Below are 22,477 nucleotides of genomic sequence, written 5' to 3' on the forward strand. Positions count from 1 at the left end.
TATTCCTGCACTCCCTGATCAAGACCCTTGACAAAAAATTGACAGAGCTTCTTCTGAATACTCCAGAGGCTGATATATATTTGAGTCCAAGGCCTATTTAGTCAAAGAAGATAACAATGTTATGACATTTATGCTAGTTAATTTTTATAATGGGCATAAAAATCTAAAAGGCATCAGTGTTTTTCCCAAATGAGCTCAATTGCCTTGAGTCAGTGGTCAAAATATGTTTGAATAGAGACTTGTGCTGGTTACTTCTGCCAACAGAGACATAGGTAAGTGTTTAATCCTTAAGAGAACTTCCCTCCCTCCACCAGCTCTATTTGCGGATTTGCTGGGCAGTTGCTCACGCCGTCCAGAGACAGTGTTGATGCACAAAGGCTTCAAGTGGAGTTCATGAGTTCTACATCCTTGTGAAAATACAGTAACACAAGGCTGCAGGAAAAAATAACTCCTGGTACAGTCTAAAGGCTGCTTTCTGGTTATGAGATTTGCTCTTTTTAGTCTGGATCCCTGCTTGGTCTTTCACTCTGTTACTGAGCAGCCCTTCAAGCTCTCTTTGTAACAGTCAAAAGCAGGAATTTGTCTTGTTTCTTTGAGCTTCATGCTGGGATTTGTGTAGCCACATGCTTCTCCATCCCTGACATCTTGAGGGCAGAAAGTTGTCTTAAAAATCAGAATGATGTTCGTTAAAAGATAAGATCCTGTGGTACCCCTCTCCCTTAGGGCATGAGGTTTGACTTTACAGTTGTAAAATGAAGCAATCCTTTACTAAGACTCCAAATCCTCCTGGTTCTTTACATCACTTTTTTTTTTTTTTGCATTATCAAACAGGCAGGAAGAAAAAGCAACGCATACAACATATCATGGTGGGAAGTGTCTCTTAAAAGAAGGAAAAACATGTTACTTCACAGAGAGAACAGAGGGACAGAGAAAATGAGGTTAATTCAGATTTTTCACCTAATCTGGGCAAGACTTCGATCGTGGGTTCATGGAGGCAGACTGGACAGTGCCCAGAACTCCCTCAACAGCAAAATCATGCAACATCTGACTTTCATGTGTCACTGATGGAACTTCCAACAGATACAATCACCTTCCCAGCAGTCTTGGGAAGCGCTGTAATGCCGTGAAATGCTCTAACCTAGCAACCATGTTTGCCTCCTTATGAATTTTTTTACAGTAAGATTCACAGCCACGTTCAATTTGATGAGTGTTCAGTGTAACAGGAGCATTGGGAACTCTAAGATTTTATTTATTTCTTAGCTGAGAAATGGAGAAGCTGCATCAGTCTCTCCCTGCTGATGATGGTAAATAAGCATATTGTGCTTGTATAAATACTTTTCTGTTCACATACTGGGGTACTTCTAATGCTTCTGTATATCTTTACTCCTGTGATTCATGAGGCAAACTAGAATTTACTGTCACACCTCCTCAGATTTATTTCACAAGATGTTCCTGCCAAGCAACCCCGTCCTATACCCTTAATCTCTTCTGCCACATGATTTCTGGTCATGCCCATATCTCTGCTTTCCGTCTTAACTCCTAAGCTGGTTTTCTGAGAGGAATGAAGAATGGGATGGTGAATCCAGGCAGGTGTTTGACCAGGCAGATATATACAGAGCTTTTTAAAAGGTTGTGTCTGGAATAATTGCTGATGCGATCCTGGAGGATGCCAGCTTCAACCCCAGCTGCAGACAGACGGCAGAGAGCCTCCGCAGCGTTTTCTCTCAGTTTTCTCTCTCTAGTCTTCTCTGTTACAGCATTCAGCAGCAGCCACTGGTGTGAAGGGACGAGGAAAGTGGCCAAACCTTTCTGCAAAGGACAGAGCAGTGGGGATCACTGCATCCGCTTTAACAGCCCGGATGCCAACAACAGCAACGCCGTGCAGTACATCTGGGAGACAGGAGACGATAAGTTCGTGGAGCGAAAATTTCATGCTGGGATTTGGTATTCCTGTGAAGAAATTGTAGACGAAGGTGGTGAGTTAAACCATGTAAATTCACTTAAGACGTAACCAGAGTTCTTCCTGCTTATTTGGTGTCAACCCCTCTTTGCTGCTGCAGTGTGGATGTGTTTTAAAGGAAAAAGAATCCTGAAAAAGTTGCTCTTCTCTGGGGAGGAGGCTCTTAGACGGTACAATCTGGTCAATCCCTAATAAATTCTGCAAGGAACTTTAGAGCAACAGGTTGTAGTGCAGATGAAGAGGGTTGTTTTTTTTTTTTTCACTCTTCTCTCCAGAGCAGCAAATTTAGTTACTTTAACAGAGAAGTGTTTTATTTTTCTGATGTTGTTAGTGCCTCAGGCGAAAATGAATATATTGCCTTAAATGATTGCTTGCCACCCCCTATGGCAACATAAAAAGCACAATGTGATTTTTTTTTTGCTTTAAAAATCATTCAAGCAATTAAATCTGTGATCTAATTTATCTTATGGATTTCCTCCTAACCACAAGTATTTCTACTTTCTTCCTGCGACTTAAGCTTCCATCAAAAAAAGCAAAATAACATTATTTTCACCCTGCCGAAACATAATTTGCAGATTTACTAGTCATGAGTGGTGGCATTTAATTGAGTTTCACTCTGCATATGCAAATGTCAGTAGAAGGAATTGCCATTTGAGAAAGCTTCTAGTTAATTTTGGGTCTTTATATAAGGGAATTACTTAGCTGATGTAAGAAATAGGACATTTATTGGAAATCCAGATCAACACTATGTTTTTCCCCTTATTATCCTGATCAGTTTACAGCAAACATCTAGAATAAAACTTCAGAGGAGTCAGATCAAGCATCATCTGTGCTTTATAATGCAAATATTTTCACTGTCACCAGAAGTCCAAGCGCTTGTAAGTCACGTGGTTTTAAAGGGTTAAATGCAAAGATTGGAGCAAGATACATCTCCAACAAACATCTTTCAGATCGTGATTGCTATAAATATGGGATTGTTTAATTTGTGCATCTGCTCTGGCTGTTCTTGTTAGTGCAGTGAGTGGCTGGAAAAAACCCACCCTGTATTTTCAGAGCAGAATTAATTCTAAGAGCTTTTTTCACAGCATCTGGGAGGGGGGGTCAGGAGGTCACATGGCTTTGAAAATCCAAGCTTACAGAAAGAAATTGGAATCAAGCTTAGAAGAAATTGGTGTGAGCAGCAGCTTTGTTGTAAGGGGAGTAGCTCTTCCTTCCCAGGGAGGATGGCACACAGGCTGCCAGGCTTTCAGAGGATTGATCGTTTTCCCGTTTTAGTTTTTACAGCTCCAACCTTTGGGGAATCAATTCATAGTTGTTCTGTAACTCTCCCAGACTCTGGATCTGCCTCGGAAATGTCTGGAAGGATTCTCTAGCTAAGTCCCAGGAGCAGGGCAAGATACCAGGGACACAGTGTGTACAAAAACTCATCAGAAATAGTTTCTCCCAATCATCTCAGTTTGTGCTTTCATGATAGATTTTTGCATTTCCTGCTTTCTACTAATCTGTTCCTTTAGGTCATGACAGAATACAAAATAATTCTGGATTTTATTTTTAAATTAATTTATTTGTTTTTTAGATGAGAAATGCAGAAGCTTCATCAGTCTGACACCAGCCACTGATCAAGGTAGAGATGCATATTTTATTTGTGTAAATAAAACGGAGATACAATGCCTGGGTAGTGAAGTCCTGTATCGAAACAGAATCCTACCCTGAACAGGCAAGAGTTGGTTTCTGTTCTGCACATGCAGAAGGCTTCTGTATGCATAAAAGTCAGGATGCATCAGGCTCACCCCTCCTGAATTTATCATTCCTAGGCATCATACACAGGGACTGATTATCATAGTTGTTCAGTGCATGTATAATAAAGGTGTGCTTATAGAAATTGATAAGATGCGAGCTCTCATATTTGGAGTAGCCAATAGTGTTGGGGAATGTAACATCTGGAGTTCCTGAGACAAGGATTTGCTGGAGAAATAAACCGTTCCCACGCATAGCCTGGCCTAAGGATTTGATGTCTAAATGGCCTTTGGACCTGGGAAGCCCCACAGACACTGTCAGTATCTGCAGTAGGGGTTATTTACCACACAGATATTTTTTACTGCCTATGCAGTGTTTAGTAATCAATTACATGTCTGAGTGATGCCTCAGGTTTTAAGTCATGGTTTTAGTATGTACCTTCACATGAAATCACTATTTGAATTCACAACCAGGCCTCTCAGGACACATTTTGTTGTTAACAATGTCTGGGAAGGTTGTTTGCCAGTTCTTGTGACGGTCTGGACGTAAGACACCCTCCTGCTCCTCAATGTGGGACATTAGAATCGTAGAACGGCCTGGGTTGGAAGGGACCATGAAAGTCATCCAGTCCAACTCCCCAGCAGTGAGCAGGGACAGCTTCGACTCCATCGGGTTGCTCAGAGCCCCCTCCAACCTGACCTTGAATGTTTCCAGGGGTGGGGCATCCACCACCTCTCTGGGCAACCTGGACCAGGGTTTCACCACCCTCAGCATAAAAGATTTCTTCCTAATATCTTATCTAAACCTCTCCTCTTTCAGTTGTTATTTGTTATTAATAAGGTTTGGGGAGGTTGCTTGCCAGTTCTTGCCATAGTCTGGACAGAAGAAAACCTCCTGCTCCTGGAAGTGGGACATTAGCATGCTAATAGTCAAACAGCAGGCTGGGAAGACGTCACGGGACGATTAACTTCTTGCATAAGATGCAATCAACAGATATCCAGAAAGAGATTAATTAACAGATAACCAGAGCAACGAATCTCAGTCAAACCTGGATAATGTCTGGGTTCATGCAGGCTTCTCTGTCCAAAAAATTAAGAGCCTGTTTGGTGGAAATTTAAATCCACAGGGAAGATAATATTTAATGACTAGACCCTCAGGCCTTGTGGGTGGGTGTGTGGCCTTGCAGTTTGCTGCCTGGGTAACACATTCTTCTCTTTTGGTACCCTTGTCTCTGGACTCTGCAGCTGTGATGTCACCAACTAGATAAGAGGGTGGTAATTCTTTTTATGTTAACTTTGTTAATTTTTGGGGAGCCACTGGATATAGAACCATACCACCCAGCCTTGTCCTGTAAAATTTCTAAGCGCACAGCAAGAGCGTGCAAATGCTCCTCCATTAAATGGCCAAATCAGCAAAGGGAACCGTAATTGAGAGTGTCCACTGACCTTAAAGTCTTCCTCTAGGTGTTGCAATAGCATCGTCACAGCCTTTGAGCATTTGTTTGGTATTGCATGAACAGTAGAAATGAAGAAGAAAGAAACGGTGAAAATAGTAAAAGACTGCTTGTAATATCAGTGCTACTGATTTGGTTTTGCAGGGGTTTTGTGGCTTTCTATTGTCGCAGAGCTTCTGTACATCATTTTACTTCTGACTGGAGCCATTCTTATGTCAGTAGAAATGTGCTACTACAGTACTGTCATTGATGGGCTCAAGATCAACGCCTTTTCTGCCGTAGTCACCGTATTAGCAGGTAGAGTTAATGATTCCAATTTATTACATCTGGAAAATGCAACACTGATAGACCCTTGCGTGAAAATTAATAACAGTGTCCAAGTTCAAAGCTATTATATTATCTGTGGAGACACTAACAATACAAGATGCAGCAAAATTTTGTGTATCTGGGCAATGCTTGTGTGAGAGCTGAGAGAAGAACTCCAGCACAGGACCTCATGTTCGCATCCCAGTTATACACCTTTCTAAGCAGCCAGGCTGGAGGATCCAGGACAGACATTCATGTAACTCAAAACCAGCTACAACACTGGAAGATCATTTCCCTGTGATTATTGAAGCCAGGTCATTGTCACCCCTGACATGTTACACCCGAGGAGGTGTCCTAGACTCAGAGTTAGAATCACAAAATCATTTATTTGGAAAAGACCTTGGAGATCATTGAGTCCAACCATACCTCTCCACTACTAAACCCTGAGCACCTCTTCCACCTGTCTTCTAAACACCTTCAGGGGTGGAGAATCCACTACCTCCCGGAGCAGCCTCTGCCAATGCCCGAGAACCTTTCTAGTGAAGAATTTTTTCCTAATATCCAGTCTAAACCTCCCCTGGCATAACTTGAGTCCATTTCTTCTTGTCCTATCACCTGTTTCTTGGGAGAAGAGCACTCACCTCTCTACCACCTCCTTTCAGGCAATTGTAGACTGTGATAAGGTCTCCCCTCAGTGTCCTTTTCTCCAGACTAAACAGCCCCTCAGCCGTCTCTCATCAGGCTTGTACTCCAGCCCCTTCACCAGCTTTGTTCCCTTCTCTGGACGTGCTCCAGCCCCTCAATGTTCTTCTTGTAATGAGGGTCCCAAACCTGCTACTGTGTACTAGCTAGCTTGTTGTGTAAGAATCTATGGAACATCTACTTTAGGAACATCTAACAAATGGGATCTTGTGAGTTTGGTGGTGGACTTACTGCTTGGAGAAGTTCATGTGGTTTAGAGAGCAAGCTGGTTGATACTGCAAGGGTATTTATGGATTTGTAAATGAAGCTGGAAACAAAAATACTTCACAGGGAATTTCACTACTGGAAAATAAAATACTAAGGGAAAACAGAGACCTTTAGGATCATGGGTTGTAGATCTCATTGCTTCCCTAGGCTCCCCTAGCATATAGAGTAGGTGCCAAGGAGCTGTATTAGTGATTGTGTTGGCAAACACACGACTCATAAATACACTTAGATTATAATGTCCAGCATTTTTAAAGGATTTGTAGAATTTAGATACTTCATAAAATATTCTTCAGGAGCTCAAGGGACAACTGTAAAAACATGACAAAGAATGCCCTCAATTTACATTTACCAATATTCTTCTGATATTATATTTTTTAGGTCTTCTGGGGATGGTTGCTCACATGATGTACACAACTGTATTTCAAATGACTGTAAATCTTGGTCCTGAAGACTGGAGACCTCACACATGGGATTATGGCTGGTCCTATGGGTACCTATTGCTTTATATTTATTTTTTCATTACATTTCAGTCAATTTACCCTGTATTCAAGGAATGAACACACCTAATTTATAAGGAATGGGTCTGCCTTATTCCACTCCTGGAGGTGCAGTTCAGTAACCAGCTGGTTTTCTCCAAATTAAGTTGTTTTAGCTTATTGCATACAATGTACAAGCCTGGGTCTTCTATTTGCCACCCTTCAGATAGAACAGAGACCTCCATGAAGCAGAGGTTCTTCTCTATACACACCAGATCCAGGCTTATTACCCTCATCTTCCCAGACAACTGCTGTTTTAAAACCTTGCAGTTTTAGCCATGTAGGGTGAATTTTTCCTCATCAGATATGTGCTTCAGGTCATTGTATCTGTAACGTTTCAGACAAGATGAACTTTTTGACAACAGGCTTACGTAAAAAACCCTTTATTTTGGCCCTGTAAATAATTGCAACACATCTTCTGAGGACACCTAGTGAATTTATTAAGAAATGGAGCTGTTTAGAGGATTTTTGCTATGGGGATCTCTCTTTGAAAATCCATCGAATCTGATTAATAATGAGCATTTCAGTTTTCAGATGCTGGAAACTACTGCTCTTTCCCCAGCTGTGACTGAGAAAAAGAATAGAGGATTGGGTTAAATCAGAAGTCAATTGGGATGAATATTATGAGTCAGAGAGCAAAGCTCTTCCGTAAAACATAACAATACAATGACGTGTGTGCTGTGTTTTCAAAAATAAAATTGAAGGACTCAGATATGAAAATATTCTGCTAATTTCTGATAAACCTTTTTGTTTGTAGCCTCGCATGGACTTCGTTCGCTTGCTGTATGGCTGCAGCCGTCACCACCATTAACAAATATACAAAAACTATTTTGGAATTCAAGCACAAAAGAAAAATGCTGGAAAGGAGTCTAAGGATTAAATACATGTTTCCTGATCATACAGCTCCAGAGAAAGCTTGCAATGTGTACGTGAACTCTTTTCACAACAGCACAGAGGACGCAGCACACCCAGTCAAAGGCTTGCGTCGCCTGGGCACTATCTCAGTGCTGTAAATTTGAATCATATCTCACGGTATCTTGTAAATTATAATACTAGATCAGAATGAAACAGTATTCATCAATTTTAAAAAAATGCATATTTGTGTAACATTATATATTTTTCTTAATAAAGATATCATATTTCCATGAAAGTTTTAAGGAAGTCTTAGTATTGGAAAAGCGCATTCAGTTATGTCAGTTCAGAAAAAAGGAGTGACACAGGCCCCCACTGCTCTGATTTTTAAGCAGTCTCTGATGATAATATAAAAACAGTGAGTTTGTTAGCATTTCAGAGCATTTTGTATTGCCAGCCTAATTCTTTACTGAAAAGACTGTAAAAAACTCACCCAGTAGGAGGGTGGACCGAAGACCTGAGGTGCCCTCCCACCTGAGTTATCTTATGACCTTTCCTCTGCTGCCTCTGCAGCAGCAGGAGGAGATATTTGGAGATATTTGGAACCTCTTTTTACAGAAGTAAGTTTTTCTGCTCTCTTTTGTACTGATTGCTTCTTTGTGTATGCTTTAAATGTGAAATGAAACTTTGTTTTCAAGGTTTAAGTTTTGCCCCTCTACCCAATAGCTGAAAGTCCTTTTCATCAGCCTATACTTTCTTCCAATCCACTGTTGGCACCTGTCCTATAACAGCATCTAACTAGGTAAAATTTAAAATTAGCACCAATAATTTCTTCGCATCCTGTGGAGATAAGTTATATGCGGTCCCTTAGCATTATAACTGATGAATTTATGATCATTGTGCACCATTACTTCATTTACATGAGCTTTAGAAACAACAAATGCCATAGTATTCTCTTTATTAATTTAGCATTTAGCCTATTCCCAGTGTTGAAACACTCATGAACACCTTAAAACCAAACAAATATAAAGTAGCATGTCTGAATAGGGGCTAGGGTAAGCTGTGTCCTGCCAGCACGGAGCACTGCGGGACTTGCTAGAGGATGTCAGTCAGGTTTTCATGCCTGCGCTGGTGCAGCCGCTCTGAGATCTCTGGATAAGCCATGTATGCTTTGGGAAGAACTCCCATTGTGCCGTTATCCTGGTTACTAGAGCAGTAGTGGGGCTGGGGTGGTCAGGGATGCCTTGGCCTCACCTGGGCCATGGGCTGTGACCTCACCTGCCTGGGCTCCAGGGATGGGGCATCCACAGCCTCCCTGGGTAACCTGTTCCAGTGTCTCACCACTCATGGTGAAGAAATTCTTCCTCATGTTTAGCCTAAATCTGCCCCTCTCCAGTTTATCCCCATTGCCCCTCGTCCTATCACTCCAAGCCTTTGTGAACAGTCCCTCCCCAGCTTTCTTGTAGCCCCTTCAGGTACTGGAAGGTCACTATAAGGTCTCCTTGGAGCCTTCTCCAGGCTTAACAACCCCAACTTTCTCAGCCTGTCACAAGGATTGAAAAGATGATTTCATGAGGACACCAGGGCCTGATTTCACAAGGTTTGACAATTGCTTGGTTGATGAATGCCAGCACATAAAAGTGAGTAATTAATGAAACTCATGAAAAGGGAAATGCTAATTACAGATTCACCTCTGTGTGTGTGTATGCACAACTTGATTAGAACTCTTTGTCTGTCTGTGTGTGAATTGATTTACCCTCCACCGCGTGCGTGTGTGATTTAACTGAGGAAACCCTGCTGGAAGTCTCAGATGAACCTTGCCTTTCCCTACTCCTTAACTAAGTCGTTATTGCGATTGTAGCAAATTCCATTGAATTGCTGTTAGACTGGCTGATGATTAAGTGCTGTTAAGGATGACACAACCTAATGGTGTAACCTAGCTCAAAAATAAGGCCCCAAATCCCCAACTTTTTTATAAGCTCCCTTTAAGTTCTGAAAGGCTGCAGGAGGAGCTGTAGTTAAATATTTTTGTCCTGTGACTTCTACAACTGAATCTCTAGTCCTATTTTTTTCCTTATTTATAAAAGCCAGCATTATTAAGGAATCTACCTAGACTGAAATATGTCTGAGTGAGCCTCACACAAAATATCTCTTAATGAACTCATCTCATAATATTTCTTTTTTATCATAATATTTTTTATATCCCACATATACCTACAGGTATTTAAACAGTGAGGAAGAGATGGACAAATGAAATAGAAAAAAAATCAGATTAAATAACAGATTTCCCTGGAGAAAAAAAGTATTACTTGAGAAATACTAGTGGAGAAACATTGTTCTCAATAGGAGAAAAACCCCACAGAATTATAGAAAAGTGTGACCCATTTAAAAGGTCACCTAATCCTTCTTTTCCTCTAGACAGGATAAACCAAAGCTACATTGCTTTTTTTACAGATGTTTCATTAATCTCTTCTTTAAAGCTTCCGAAGACAGGCATCTAAAATTTCTGTCACAATTTATCCTTCGTACTTAACTATTCTTAGCAGAAAACACTTTCCCTGTAATTCTCTAAAATTAGTTCTGGAGTCCTCAGCACAGAAAGGACATGGATCTGCTGGAGTGAGTCCAGAGAGATGATCCAAAGGCTGGGGCACCTCCTGTATAAGGACAGGCTGAGGGAGTTGGGGTTGTTCAGCCTGGAGGAGAGAAGGCTTCAGGGAGACCTTAGAGCAGCTTCCAGTACTGAAAGGGGCTCCAGAAAAGTTGGAGAGGGGCTCTTGATCAGGGAGGGCAGGAATAGAAGGAGGGGGAATGGTTTTCAGCTGAAAGAGGGGAGACTGAGATGAGATCTTGGGAAGAAATGTTTTCCTGTGAGGGTGGGGAGGCCCTGGCCCAGGTTTCCCAGAGCAGTGGTGGCTGCCCCATCCCTGGAGGGGTTCAAGGCCAGGTTGGATGGGGCTTTGAGCCTCTGATCCAGCAGAAGGTGTCCAACTAACAGACTATTCTATTACATTACTGAGGGCCTCTGAATTTTGATCTACCTATTTAGATTGAGAAACACTATTTTGTAACAGCAACAGAGCTCCTAGTAGAGTTTTGACCATACTGTTTGAACACAAACAATGACATCTTGTCACAGTTACTAAATCCTGAAGAGCACAAGACCCACTGACGACTGTGTGTCAATGGCAGTGAACCACCAAGTGAGACAGTGGCTGGGTTGTGCTTAATAAAGTCTCCTGCTTTATTCTACCCATAGTGAGAAGCAGAAATCATTGACATTTCAAACATAAACTGTTTCCCAAGTCAAAAGTAGGGGAAAAAGCCCAAACAAGATCAATTTTCCTCTTCTGTCTTCAGCTTTTCCCTAATCCCTGAGGCAACAATGGCAAAAAACAGCTCAGGGAAGAAGGTGCGAATATAAACTGCTGCTCTGGGGATAGGGTTGGCCATCAGTACCTCCTGCTTCTTACTGCTCACTGTGCGCAAGACTTCCTCTGCCACCTCCACGGGGTGCACACCATAGGCCACCTTTCTGAAAAGAACTGTAAATCAAACAGAGAGGAATAAGAGCTACAGACAGACAAACAGACAGACAGACAGACAGACACATCTGAGGGGATGGTGATGAAAAGATACACAGCTACTGCACCGCTTAAATTAGTTAAATTTCTGCACATTTTCAATCTCTTACCCCTTCTCTTTCTCTCATCAGATTTTTTTACAATATTGAAGTAAAATCCTCACAGTCCCTAAGAGAAAGAGCAACTTGAGTGCAGTGGAACTCTACCTTGGACCTTTCATTCTCTGCTCTGCCTCTATTCTCCATGTCTTTGTGTATTTATTTTCTCAAGTAATGTTATCTCTTTCCATGTTCCTTCGCTTTTCACCAGGCTCATCTGAGCTCTCCAATCTTTCTTTTGTTTCACTCCTGTAACCTGTTCATCCTTCCTGTCATTTCTATTCTTTTCCATATGCTCCTTTCTTCACCGTGGGAAACACTCCCATACTGCTGTATGGTCCCCATCTATGGTATCTCTCATAGAATCATAATCATTTTGTTGGAAAAGACCTTCGATATCATTGAGTCCAACCACACCTGTCCACTGCTAAACCAGATCCCTGAAATCCCTCCAGGGATGGAGACTCAACCACTTCCCTGGGCAGCCTCTGCCAGTGCCTGAGAACCCTTTCTGTGAAGAATTTTTTCCTAATATCCGATCTAAACCTCCCCTGGTACAACTTGAGGCCATTTCCCCTCATCCTATCACTTGTTTCTTCAGAGAAGAGACCAGTACCCACCTCGCTACAACCTCCTTTCTGGGAGCTGCAGAAAGCGACTACGTCTCCCCTCAGCCTCCTCTTCTCCAGGCTAAACAGTCCCAGGTCCCTCAGCCGCTCCTCGTAAGACTCATTCTCCAGCCCCCTCACTAGCCACGTTGCCCTTCTCTGGACGTGTTCCAGCCCCTCTGTGTCCTTCTTGTAGTGAGGGGCCCAAAAGTGAACATAGGATTTGAGGTTCAGCCTCACCAGCACTGAGCACAGGGGAAGGATGATTTCCCTACTCCAGCTGGCCACGCTGTTTCTGATACAGACCAAGACACCATTGGCCTTCTCAGCCACCTGGACACACCGCTGCCTCATGTTCAGTCACTGTCAACCCACACATCCAGGTCCTTCTCTGCCAGGCAGCTTTCCAGCCACTCTTCCCCAGTCCTGTAGTGTCTTAATGCATCAAACCTTACATTTCCAAATAGACGCCTCCCAGTTGCCAGGTGCTGGTTGGCGATGGTATGAGCAGATGAAGGTTGGATTCACAGTGCTGACAGAAATATCAAATTCTTCCATTTCAGCTCTAAGACAATCAAAGAATCCTACAGCAGCATGCTTAGATGCAGCATCTGAAAGAAAGGAAAAAAACCCCACATATACATGTTTAGATATATGAATCTGTGGATATACATGTACATAGATATACATGTAGATCTCCATAAGGAAAAAAAAAAAAAAGAAGTTTTGGGAAATTGGTCATAGAATGATTAGCCACATGGCAAAAGAACAGTGAATTATTTCATCCAGTGAAATTACCATTTGACATATTTAAGACAAAGAGAAGAAATTATTTGTACAGGACAATTAGTGTAGAATCATAGAATTGTTTGGTTGGAAAAGACCTTTGAGATCATCAAGGCCACCTGTACCTGTCCACTAGATAACTGAGGAGAGCTTAGCTTCATTAGGAGTTCTGCATGAAAGACCTTCTGGAGAGCCAAGCAGAATACAATTTCCTTGCCTCCTTTTTAATTCCCACTCATAAATCCATTAAGAGTCTCCCTTTACAAAGCAGTAGCTGGTACCTACCAGGATGATGTGTTTTACACTGCTTCATTCATCCTCATGGTTTCTACTAATATGCCCATTACAGATGTCAGATAGAAGTTTGCTGTTCCCTGAATCCTAAGATCTTAAAAAAAGCTTGCTGGGAATGGCTGGACTCGATGATCCAGTGGGTCTCTTCCAACCTAGATTCTATGATTCTATGATTCTATGAGTCTATGAGTCTATGAGTCTATGAGTCTATGATTCTATGATAGTCACATTTGATATCATCTTGTCCTCAAGCAGCTTGGGCAGTAGATATACTTCAAAGATAGCATTTGAATTATTTCTTCTTGAGTTTTACTTCTTTTCAACTAAATACTCTATTAATAATTTATTGATTAGGATGCAAATTAACACTTTTAGTAAGCTATTATCAATGCCATGGAATACCCATAATTTATGCATTAAAATGGACATTTTTCCCCATGCATAACTTACAAGCTGCACGAAACGGGATTCCTATTTTTCCTTGGATACTATTAACTAGAACAATTTGGCCAGTTCTTCTTGAGATCATGTTGGGAAGAACAGCTGAAAAAAAAAATGTGTTTAGTGAAAAGTAAAGGCAGCTGAAATGTAGAGAGCCCAACTTTAATGAAGGCCCAATGCTGCAATCAAAAGTACCGCAAGATCCAGTAGCTGGAAATCTACTATCTTCTAGGCTTCACTTGGATTCTACCTGCAGATTTTGGTGCACTGTTATCTCATCTAATTGCCAGCCTGCCCGTGGCCTTGCAAGGATTTTGAAAATTATTATCTTTGTAACGAGGGCAGCAAGTGTGTAAATAAAGGAGTTGCCATTCACAAAATACAATAAGCAGACATCTTTGAGAATGTCTGTCTTTCAAACACCTGCTTACACATTTATTGACCAATCTGCTTTCAGATCCTGATGCTTGGATTTTGATCTTCTTCACCTCAATTTCAGTCATTGGTTTCCACAGAATTGTTTTGAATTATAGTGAAGAAGGCAAAATAAGTGCAAATGGAAGAGTGCAATGCCAAGAACTTAGATCTCAAGCTTTAAGTGGCAACAGCAACACAGGAGAGAAAATGAAAATACCTTTGGTTAATGTTATAGGTCCAAAATAGTTGGCATCCATTATCTTTTTATCAAGCTGCAATGAAATGCTCTGAACTGCTCCTTTCACCTTCATACTTGCATTGTTGATCAGTATATCCACACAGCCATAGCAATTCAGGATTTCCTTAGCTACATCTCGGATGCAGTTTATGTCAGAGATATCAAGAAGTATGAGCTTTGGTGCATATGTCTAATAAAGAAAAGATTATTTCAAGGATACCTGTTATATAAAAATGTGTTTCTATTTATTTGTCTTGTAAAATAATTTACCATCATATCTGAAGAAAGTGCATTTATCAGTCTCACAAAAACTTTGATTCGTTCTTTTAACTCACTCTAGAAAGCAGGGAGCTCAGCAATGAATATTCATGAACTCTGAAATTCAGATTAAGTGCAGGTATAGGATGAGGGGGAATAGTCTTTAGCTGAAAGAGGGGAGATTGAACTGAGATCTTAGGATGAAATGTTTTCCTGTGAGGGTGGGGAGACCCTGGCCCAGGTTGCCCAGGGATGTGGTGGCTGCCCCATCCCTGGAGGGGTTCAAGGCCAGGCTGGATGGGGCTTGGAGACCCTGATCCAGTGGGAGGTGTCCCTGCCCATGGCAGGAGATGGAACTGGATGATCTTTAAGGCCCCTTTCAACCCAAACCATTCCATAATTCTCAAGAGATCAGGATTTCTGACTTACACATTTGGCATAATCTCTGAAGACTTTCAAAGATGTTTTTCTCTCTCACCCTGTGTTTGGTGTGTTACCTGGCTGACCAAAATCACCATAAGCAGTGAATTATGTTTCATGTACCTTTTTCTTATTGTATTCAAAAGCACTTTCTGCCCCTGAGCAAGGTGTTTACCTCAAATTGTGAATTTTCAAAGCAGAGTGAGGAAATACTCACCGTACTGGGGTCTGCTGTACTAACTAAAGCATCATACAAGGCTTCCAACTTTTCCCATGTCCTGCCACACAGCACAAGCCTTGCTCCTCCTGTGTGAAACACCCGGGAACATTCTAGAAGAGAAATACATCCAAAAGAAATAATAACAACAAAAAACGATTTTTAAAATTTATTTTGCTTGAAACAGGATGCTGGGTTTGCTAGTGATGTTGAATCTATGCTTTAAAATGTATTGATTTTGAAGGAATAAATATATATGAGAAAAAAAAGGAAGAATTAAATAGCAACAATATGTATGTGAGAAATAATTTAAAGTTTAATGTCATGATATAATGCACAACTAATTATAGAGTACAATGGTACTGTTTAGTTGTCAAGTTTCTTAAAAATTTAATTAAGAGAAGAACAACATAATGGTTAATGGATGATGGATTTGAGTTAGAAAAATTATTCTGATTATTTTTCTTTCTTAACTGTTTCCACCAACAGACAAACTTGCTATAAAGAGAAATATACGCAAAAATACACACTTAAGGCTGTTACACCTCGATCCCTATGTTCAGTTTTGGGTCCTTCACTACAAGGAGGAGGCACTGGAGCGCATCTAGAGAAGGGCAACAAAGCTTTTGAAGGGGCTGAAGAACAAGCTTTATGAGAGGCGTCTGAGGGACCTGGGGCTGTTTAGCCTGGAGAAAAGGATGCTGAGGGGAGACCTTATCACAGTCTTACACTGCCTGAAAGAAGGTTGTAGCAAGGTGGTTGCTGGTTTCTTCTCCCAATGAACAAGTGATAGGGTTAAAGGAAATTGCCTCCACTTGTGCCAGGGATGGTTTGGATTGGACATCAGGAAAAATTTCTTCACTGAAAGGGTTCTCAGGCATTGGAACGGCTGCCTAGGGAAGCGGCTGAGTCACCATCCCTGGAGGTGTTTAAAAGATGGGTAGACAAGGTAGTCAGGGCTATGGTTTAGTAGTGGCCAAGTATGGTTGGACTCAATGATCTCAAAGGTCTTTTCCAATCATACAATTCTATGATTCAACACAAATTCCACCTTTTGTAAACCTTCATGTCTACTGCTTTATAAAGAAGAAACCAATCCCAGTAAATAGAAAAACTAGCTTTGTATGCCACTTTCATGAAATTCCTGGCAACATGAAACTCATCTAGAACTTTGAGAAAGACCAATATAGAGGAATTTACCTCCCACTAGCCTCCAGATGGAGCACCAATGAGAGAGGCCTTTCTTCCTTTACCTCCATATCCCAAGACCTTTATCTCCTGACCGTTAGTCAGGAGAGAACCAGCTTGAGGTACTTCTTGTTCAGCTGCATTCCCTGAAGCCCTCCTGAGAAAGCTACTGAGAAGTTTCCCTGTTTGCTTTGCTGGCGCCACTTTTTCTCCATGTAACAAGAGAAATTCTGAGCTAGGGGTTCACCCCAGTTTAAGCTAGGTCTCTGGGAAGGTTTCTTCTCTCTTTCTTGCGCAAGTGAACTATGATTGTGCTTTTCTGAAAGTGGAGTCTTGTGTAACAAGAGGAACTGGCAGTCAGTGTCACCCATCATCCCACCTTAGCACTGGCTATGAGACAGCAGAAAACTCATTCATTTAGGTCCTCATGGGTATATGTGATCAACCTAAACCGGGTTCTTCTCTAGGTCGTATTGAAGGAGAAAATATTCCTCACTGTCCTGTCAGTTTGACCAAAGAAAGGCATTTAAAAACATGAAGCACAGACATTTCTTAGCCATCTTTTAGGAATTCATTGTCAGTTGTCTCCCTCTGGCTGTTACAGGCTGCTACAGGGTGCATGTTCTAGCACAGCTGAACTGAAACTGTGCCTCTCAGTCCAGGAATCTGTCAAGGCTGTTATCCTGACCAGCATAAGTACACAACTGCCTGCCTTTTTTTTCTTGGAATAGATAAAGTCTCATAGATAGGCCTGAGGATGCAACTGAGGATGTGCCCGCTGTGCTCCAGACCAGATCCCTGGTTTGGGTGCAGCCAGGCAACTACTTGACAGTGGGTTACGCGTGATGGCAGGATTGGAAATCAATTTTTGTTATTTTTCCTCTCATGGGTTTTTTTTCCTGATTAGATCTTCCAGAAAAGCTCTCAGCCTTGGAGCCTTCATTTGAGCCCTAAATCAAATCTGGATGATGGACACATATTCAGCACAGGAAGAACAGGAATATCTTCTTACAATTATTTCTGCCTTTTCAGCCTGTTCGATTTGTCTTAGCTCCTAAACCTTTTGTTTAATGGGTAATAGTACAATCCCAGTGTTTTATCTGTCTGTCCTCCAAAAAGCATGATATTTAGATTTCAAAACCCACAAATAAATCCAGTCGTGCTCGTATGCCCGCTCCAGATTTCTTAAATCACAGAATCATAGAATTGTTTGGGTTGGAAAGGACCTTAAAATCCACCCAGTCCCACCCCTTGCCAGGGGCAGGGACACCTCCCACTGGATCAGGGGGCTCCAAGCCCCATCCAGCCTGGCCTTGAACACCTCCAGGGATGGGGCAGCCACTACTTCTCTGGACAACCTGTTCCAGTGTATGGAATCTCCATGTTAGACTCTTAATGTCTGTATGGAATCACTTCTGGATCCACTGTTCTGTTTTTGTAAACCTCTGCAGCTGGAGACTTCTATTTATGTAAACTTTTTCATTATTTACAACAGTAATTTTATGAATGCCTTTAATTTTCGCTTTTTCTAGCATAGAAAGATTTTTGATTCAAAGCCCAAAAGATTATTTACAAGTACTAGGACAAATACACTGGTATTTTTCCTATAAACATATGAGTTGGGGCAGCCTTGTTAATAAAACATGACTGCAGTGTGAACAGCAATAAAAGGGAAAATGGGAAAACAGTGATGTTCTCCTCTAGAACTATTTTGCACTTTTCTGAGTTATAGCACAGAGGAATCAGGTTTAAATAACAACCATAAACCATTGCAAACATCTTCAATCATGATAGTTTTTGTTTCTCTTTATTTAACTTCGATGAATGTCATCTTTAGTCTGGAAATTCTGGCACGTGGGAAAAGGATTTTGGCCGTTGCCTAAGAGCTCAAATACACAGCAGCTGGCCAGACAGCTGGTATTTTAAAGCTCTGGATGAATGGCCATTGCATGTGCATGAGTGGACTGCACAGTAAATTCTGCATGATTTGGAACTGTTTAAGCCTGCAAATAACTTCTTGGTATCAGCCTATGGGATACCAGCAGTATACAAGTTTAGGATAATAAGAAGAAAATTGCTTTGCGTTGCCTCCTTTGTTATCTATGTGAAAAAGGGCACAGGGGTAGCAATTGCCTTTGTAGCCTCAAAAGACAGGCAGGAGGCAGTCACAAAAGATAAAAGAGATTAAGAAAGTTTAACAAGGAAACTGAACTTAGAAAAGCCTTCCCCAGGGGTCACACAGTGCTGAATTAAGATATCTGCAGAAATAAGCAATAAATGCTCTTTATCCTTGAAAGTGTCCATGATTTGGCTTGAACTCCACCCAACCAGATGTAGCACTGGTGGTGTTCCTGCTCCAAGCAGGACTTCCATCTAGAAACTTCCAGGCATCATGTGATTTCACCTGACACCCAAACTCAGCTGGAGAACTCGAAAAGTTACCTTTCAAATCAAAAATAGTGAGATACAACCAAAGAAAACATGCTAATGTTATCTTTAACTGAAACTTAAGTGAGTCAGAGAAAGAGAAAGGGAAAGGGAAAGGGAGAGGGAAAAGGAGAGGGAAAGGGAAAGGGAGAGGGAAAAGGAGAGGGAAAGGGAAAGGCAAAGGGAAAGGCAAAGGCTAAATGCCTTGAAAATGCCAAAATGTAGCCTCCAGCTGTTTGCTTTAGCAGGCACTTGTATCTACTGCCCCTCAAGTGATGTCTACAGTAGGACTGTCATAAGCAATCTGTGACCCAATAACTTTAACCTTGCAGCACTGTGTAGACAGGAGATATGAGCCAAGATGTTCAAATATATTCAGCTTGGAGAAGAGAAGGCTCCAAGGAGACCTTATAGCAACCTTCCAGTACCTGAAAGGGGCTACAAGAAAGCTGGGGAGGGACTTTGCACAAAGGCTTGTAGTGACAGGACAAGGGGCAGTGGGTATAAACTGGAGAGGGGCAGATTTAGACTAGACATAAGGAAGAACTTCTTCACTATGAGAATGATGATTTTTAATGTCCCTTCCAACCCAAACTATTCTATGATTCTATGAGTCTAAGTAGATGTATATGCTAAGTGTCTGGTCACCCAAGCGATCAGCTAATACAGGTAATTTTTCACCCACCCTTTCCTCCCATCCCCTGAACCCACCATCACACACTGCAGGGCAGCCTAGTCGGAGGCAGTGCAGGATGCCCATGGAAGAGGAGTAGCAGGAGTGATAGAGGAGGCAGAGACATGAACAGGGACAGAGGGGTGAGCACTGCTGTTTATAGGGAGCAGGTAATGTTGAAGCCTTTAAGGGCTGAAAAGGAACATGTAAAGAGTAAAGTGACACCTGTTTGTACTGATTTGCCCCTACCCTGCGCTGACAGCAGATGTAATAAGATCTCATCATAGCAATGTGCTAAAAATAGCACTCTTTATGTGCTTAGAAAACCTCTCATTCTGTTGAATTAATTAAATACAAAGCTCTGCAGTTCCTAAAAGTTTACCAGCAGTTCCTATGGCTGAGATTAAAAATGTACATTTCAAAATCATAGGATTTCTTTAAAAATACACTTCTTATCTTCTGTCTCACCCAGGCAGTTATGAATATTTACAAGGCAATATATGCCCAGCATCTCACCTAGAGGTAGTTCTGTGGCTGTTCCTGTTCTCTGACACTAAGAAGTAATGAAATAACTCACCCTTGCCCAATCCAGAGATGGCATCCGTGATCACCACCACTTTGTTCTGCACGGCTGACTTGGACAAAAACCACCTGACTGATTGGTAAATATAAATAACTCCACTGATCCCAATGAGAAGCAATGGTAGAGCAAGTACTGCAAGAATCCCCATCTCTATAGGAAACAAAAAAACTACATGAGACTAACAGTAATCATAATATGCATTCATTATTTTTTTAATCATTCTTACCTAGAAAAGCAATGCTTTCATATACAGAAAATCCAATAATCTGCATAATAAAAGGCTTGAAGTGGTAGGAAACTTGTTTTACAGTCAATGGCTTAATATTTTATTTAATAAACAGGGTAATATTGTTTATTTGCCTGGTTTTCTTATCATTGCACAGTCTAACCAAACCTGGATTCTTTTTATTCAAAATTACTGTATGTCAGCTAAAAGATAATAGAAATTTAGTACAAATACTCACTTGAGGCAAAACATAGGCTAAAACCATTAACTTTTAATTACGTTGCTATTATAGGAAAACAGATAAAAATAGCTTTTAATTCCAATTCTGGATAAAGTACATATTAGAGTGTTTTCTGTTCTATAAGATAAAAAAAATAGAATCACTTACTATGGCTATGAAGACTCCAGCTACAGACAAAGCATTTTTTGTGTGTCTGTAAAGTTTTGTATTCCAGGTTTAATTAAAGTCCTTTAACCATTTCATAGAGCATGTCATTTGTTGAGGCTGCCTGCCTTGAATGAGGATGGCTATGTTTAGCCACGTCACGAAGACACTTGAAAAGTAAATATAGCATCTACAGTGCGATTTGCATGCCTGACCTATCTAGAGCAACAGGCTGGGCAGTCATGCAAAAGCTCATAGTACAGTATCGCTTCAACTGGACAAAGAACCACCTATCACGCTGTGGAAGAGTCTGGAGAACCGGACTTATGAGAGGCTTAGGGACCTGGGGTTGTTCAGCCTGGAGAAGAGGAGGCTGAGGGAGACCTCCTCGCCCTTTGCAGCTCCCTGAAAAGAGGCTGTAAGCAAGGTGGAGAGAGCATGGAATCATAGAATAATAGAATCACAGAATCATAGAATAGTTTGGGTTGGAAGGGACCTTAAAGACTACCTAGTTCCAGCCCCCCTGCCATGGGCAGGGACACCTCCCACTGGATCAGGCTGCCCAAGGCCCATCCAGCCTGGCCTTGAACACCTCCAGGGTCAGGGCAGCCACAGCTTATCTGGGCAACCTGGGCCAGGGCCTCCCCACTCTCATGGTGAAGAAATTCTTCCTTGTGTCTAGCCTAATTCTGGCCCCTCTCCACTTTATACCCATTGCCCCTCATCTTATCACTCCAAGCCTTTGTGAACAGCCCCTCCCCAGCTTTCTTATAGCTCCTTTCAGGTACTGGAAGGTCACTGTAAGGCTCTCCTCGGAGCCTTCTCTTCTCCAGGCTGAACAAGCCCAACTCTCTCAGCCTGGCCTCCTATGTGAGGTGCTCCAGGCCTCAGATCATCCTTTGTAGCCTCCTCTGGACCCGTTCCAACAGCTCCATGTCTGTCTTATGCTGAGGATTCCAAAACTGGACACAATACTCCAGATAAGGTCTGACAAGAGAGGAAGAGAGGGGCAGAATCACCAGCATGTGCTGGTCCCTCTGCTCAGAGCTGTCTCCCAGCTCTGTGACCCAGATGTTCCTCATCCTGCTTGGCTGCAGGGCTGGGATGTTCAGTCCTTTCAGCTTGGCCTCTGGTTGCTGTTCGTGTAGCATCACTCAAGCGCCAGGGTTCTGGTCCTGTGTTCCTCAGGATATTCCCTCTCTATTGCTTTGAGCTGTGGGTTTTTCAACTGCCCTTTTCTTGCTCACAGGGACAGGAGGCATCACCTTGGTCAACCGCAGCCCCCAGTTCCACTTCCCCTGGCCCTGGAGGGTGCCGAGGGAGAGAGGACGGTGTGAAGGGGGTCCTGGGACGTCTCCCTGTGGTGCGGTGCTTTGCCTGTGTTGTGCTGCTCATGGGCTGTGGAGCGGGGCCGAGGGGCCAGAGCAGCATCTGCTGCCTCCAGCTTCTGCTGCCTTTTGCAGTGGGGAATCGAGGAGATGCTGCTGCTGGGGAACAGGGGCTGCAGCTGCCCTTCCCAGGCCTTATCCTGGGATTGGACCCTGCCAGGTGCTCAGCAGTCCCAGCTCCTCCCGAGCCCACGCAAACACCCTGAGCCCTCTTACAGGTAGGTTCCCCTACATCCCCATTGCAGCTGCTTTTGGGGATCAGGGGTCACAAGAGGGGTCAGGGGTGCTGCAGGAGCTCTCTGCTCCCCCTGCTGCACCTGAAGCCTGACCAGGCAGGTGCCACATGGAGCCCTGGGAAGGGAACGCTGGCAGGCAGGACAGGGGAAAAGGTGGCAAGGAGCTGGGCATCTGCCACCCCTGGAAGAACTTCATC

The 22,477-nt window shown here is 42.4% G+C and overlaps 3 protein-coding genes across 3 annotated transcripts in view; 2 read left to right on the plus strand and 1 right to left on the minus strand.

Moving 5' to 3' along the window:
* Window positions 1-22,477, plus strand: part of AANAT (aralkylamine N-acetyltransferase) — a 282,598-nt gene that overhangs the window by 74,608 nt on the left and 185,513 nt on the right. The window lies entirely within an intron of this gene.
* Window positions 988-8,044, plus strand: GSG1L2 (GSG1 like 2). Its single transcript, XM_069872369.1, has 5 exons — window positions 988-1,976; window positions 3,537-3,584; window positions 5,295-5,447; window positions 6,804-6,915; window positions 7,719-8,044. The coding sequence occupies exons 1-5, from the start codon at window positions 1,652-1,654 to the stop codon at window positions 7,972-7,974; spliced, it is 894 nt and encodes a 297-aa protein (XP_069728470.1). The 5' UTR covers window positions 988-1,651; the 3' UTR covers window positions 7,975-8,044.
* On the minus strand, window positions 11,034-20,861 carry DHRS7C (dehydrogenase/reductase 7C). Its single transcript, XM_069872368.1, has 7 exons — window positions 20,660-20,861; window positions 20,040-20,195; window positions 15,175-15,287; window positions 14,259-14,469; window positions 13,634-13,726; window positions 12,559-12,714; window positions 11,034-11,358 (listed from the first exon to the last, which is right to left on the minus strand). Exons 2-7 carry the CDS (start codon window positions 20,191-20,193, stop codon window positions 11,150-11,152), a joined length of 936 nt encoding a protein of 311 aa, XP_069728469.1. The 5' UTR covers window positions 20,194-20,195; window positions 20,660-20,861; the 3' UTR covers window positions 11,034-11,149.

This window comes from Phaenicophaeus curvirostris, chromosome 19 (genome assembly GCF_032191515.1).
Source record: "Phaenicophaeus curvirostris isolate KB17595 chromosome 19, BPBGC_Pcur_1.0, whole genome shotgun sequence".
In the NCBI taxonomy this organism is placed as follows: Eukaryota; Metazoa; Chordata; class Aves; order Cuculiformes; family Cuculidae; genus Phaenicophaeus; species Phaenicophaeus curvirostris.

What these genes read in the sequence shown, in the direction of transcription:
- GSG1L2 (XM_069872369.1), top strand. Translation starts at nt 1,652, where the DNA reads ATGCGATCCTGGAGGATGCCAGCTTCAACCCCAGCTGCAGACAGACGG. An exon ending in AGAAATTGTAGACGAAGGTG is followed by an intron (nt 1,977 to 3,536) that starts GTGAGTTAAACC and finishes TTTGTTTTTTAG; the next exon opens with ATGAGAAATGCAGAAGCTTC. An exon ending in GACACCAGCCACTGATCAAG is followed by an intron (nt 3,585 to 5,294) that starts GTAGAGATGCAT and finishes TTGGTTTTGCAG; the next exon opens with GGGTTTTGTGGCTTTCTATT.
- DHRS7C (XM_069872368.1), bottom strand. Translation starts at nt 20,193, where the DNA reads ATGGGGATTCTTGCAGTACTTGCTCTACCATTGCTTCTCATTGGGATC. An exon ending in ACCTATAACATTAACCAAAG is followed by an intron (nt 13,727 to 14,258) that starts GTATTTTCATTT and finishes TTTTTTTTTCAG; the next exon opens with CTGTTCTTCCCAACATGATC. An exon ending in AATCCCGTTTCGTGCAGCTT is followed by an intron (nt 12,715 to 13,633) that starts GTAAGTTATGCA and finishes CCTTTCTTTCAG; the next exon opens with ATGCTGCATCTAAGCATGCT.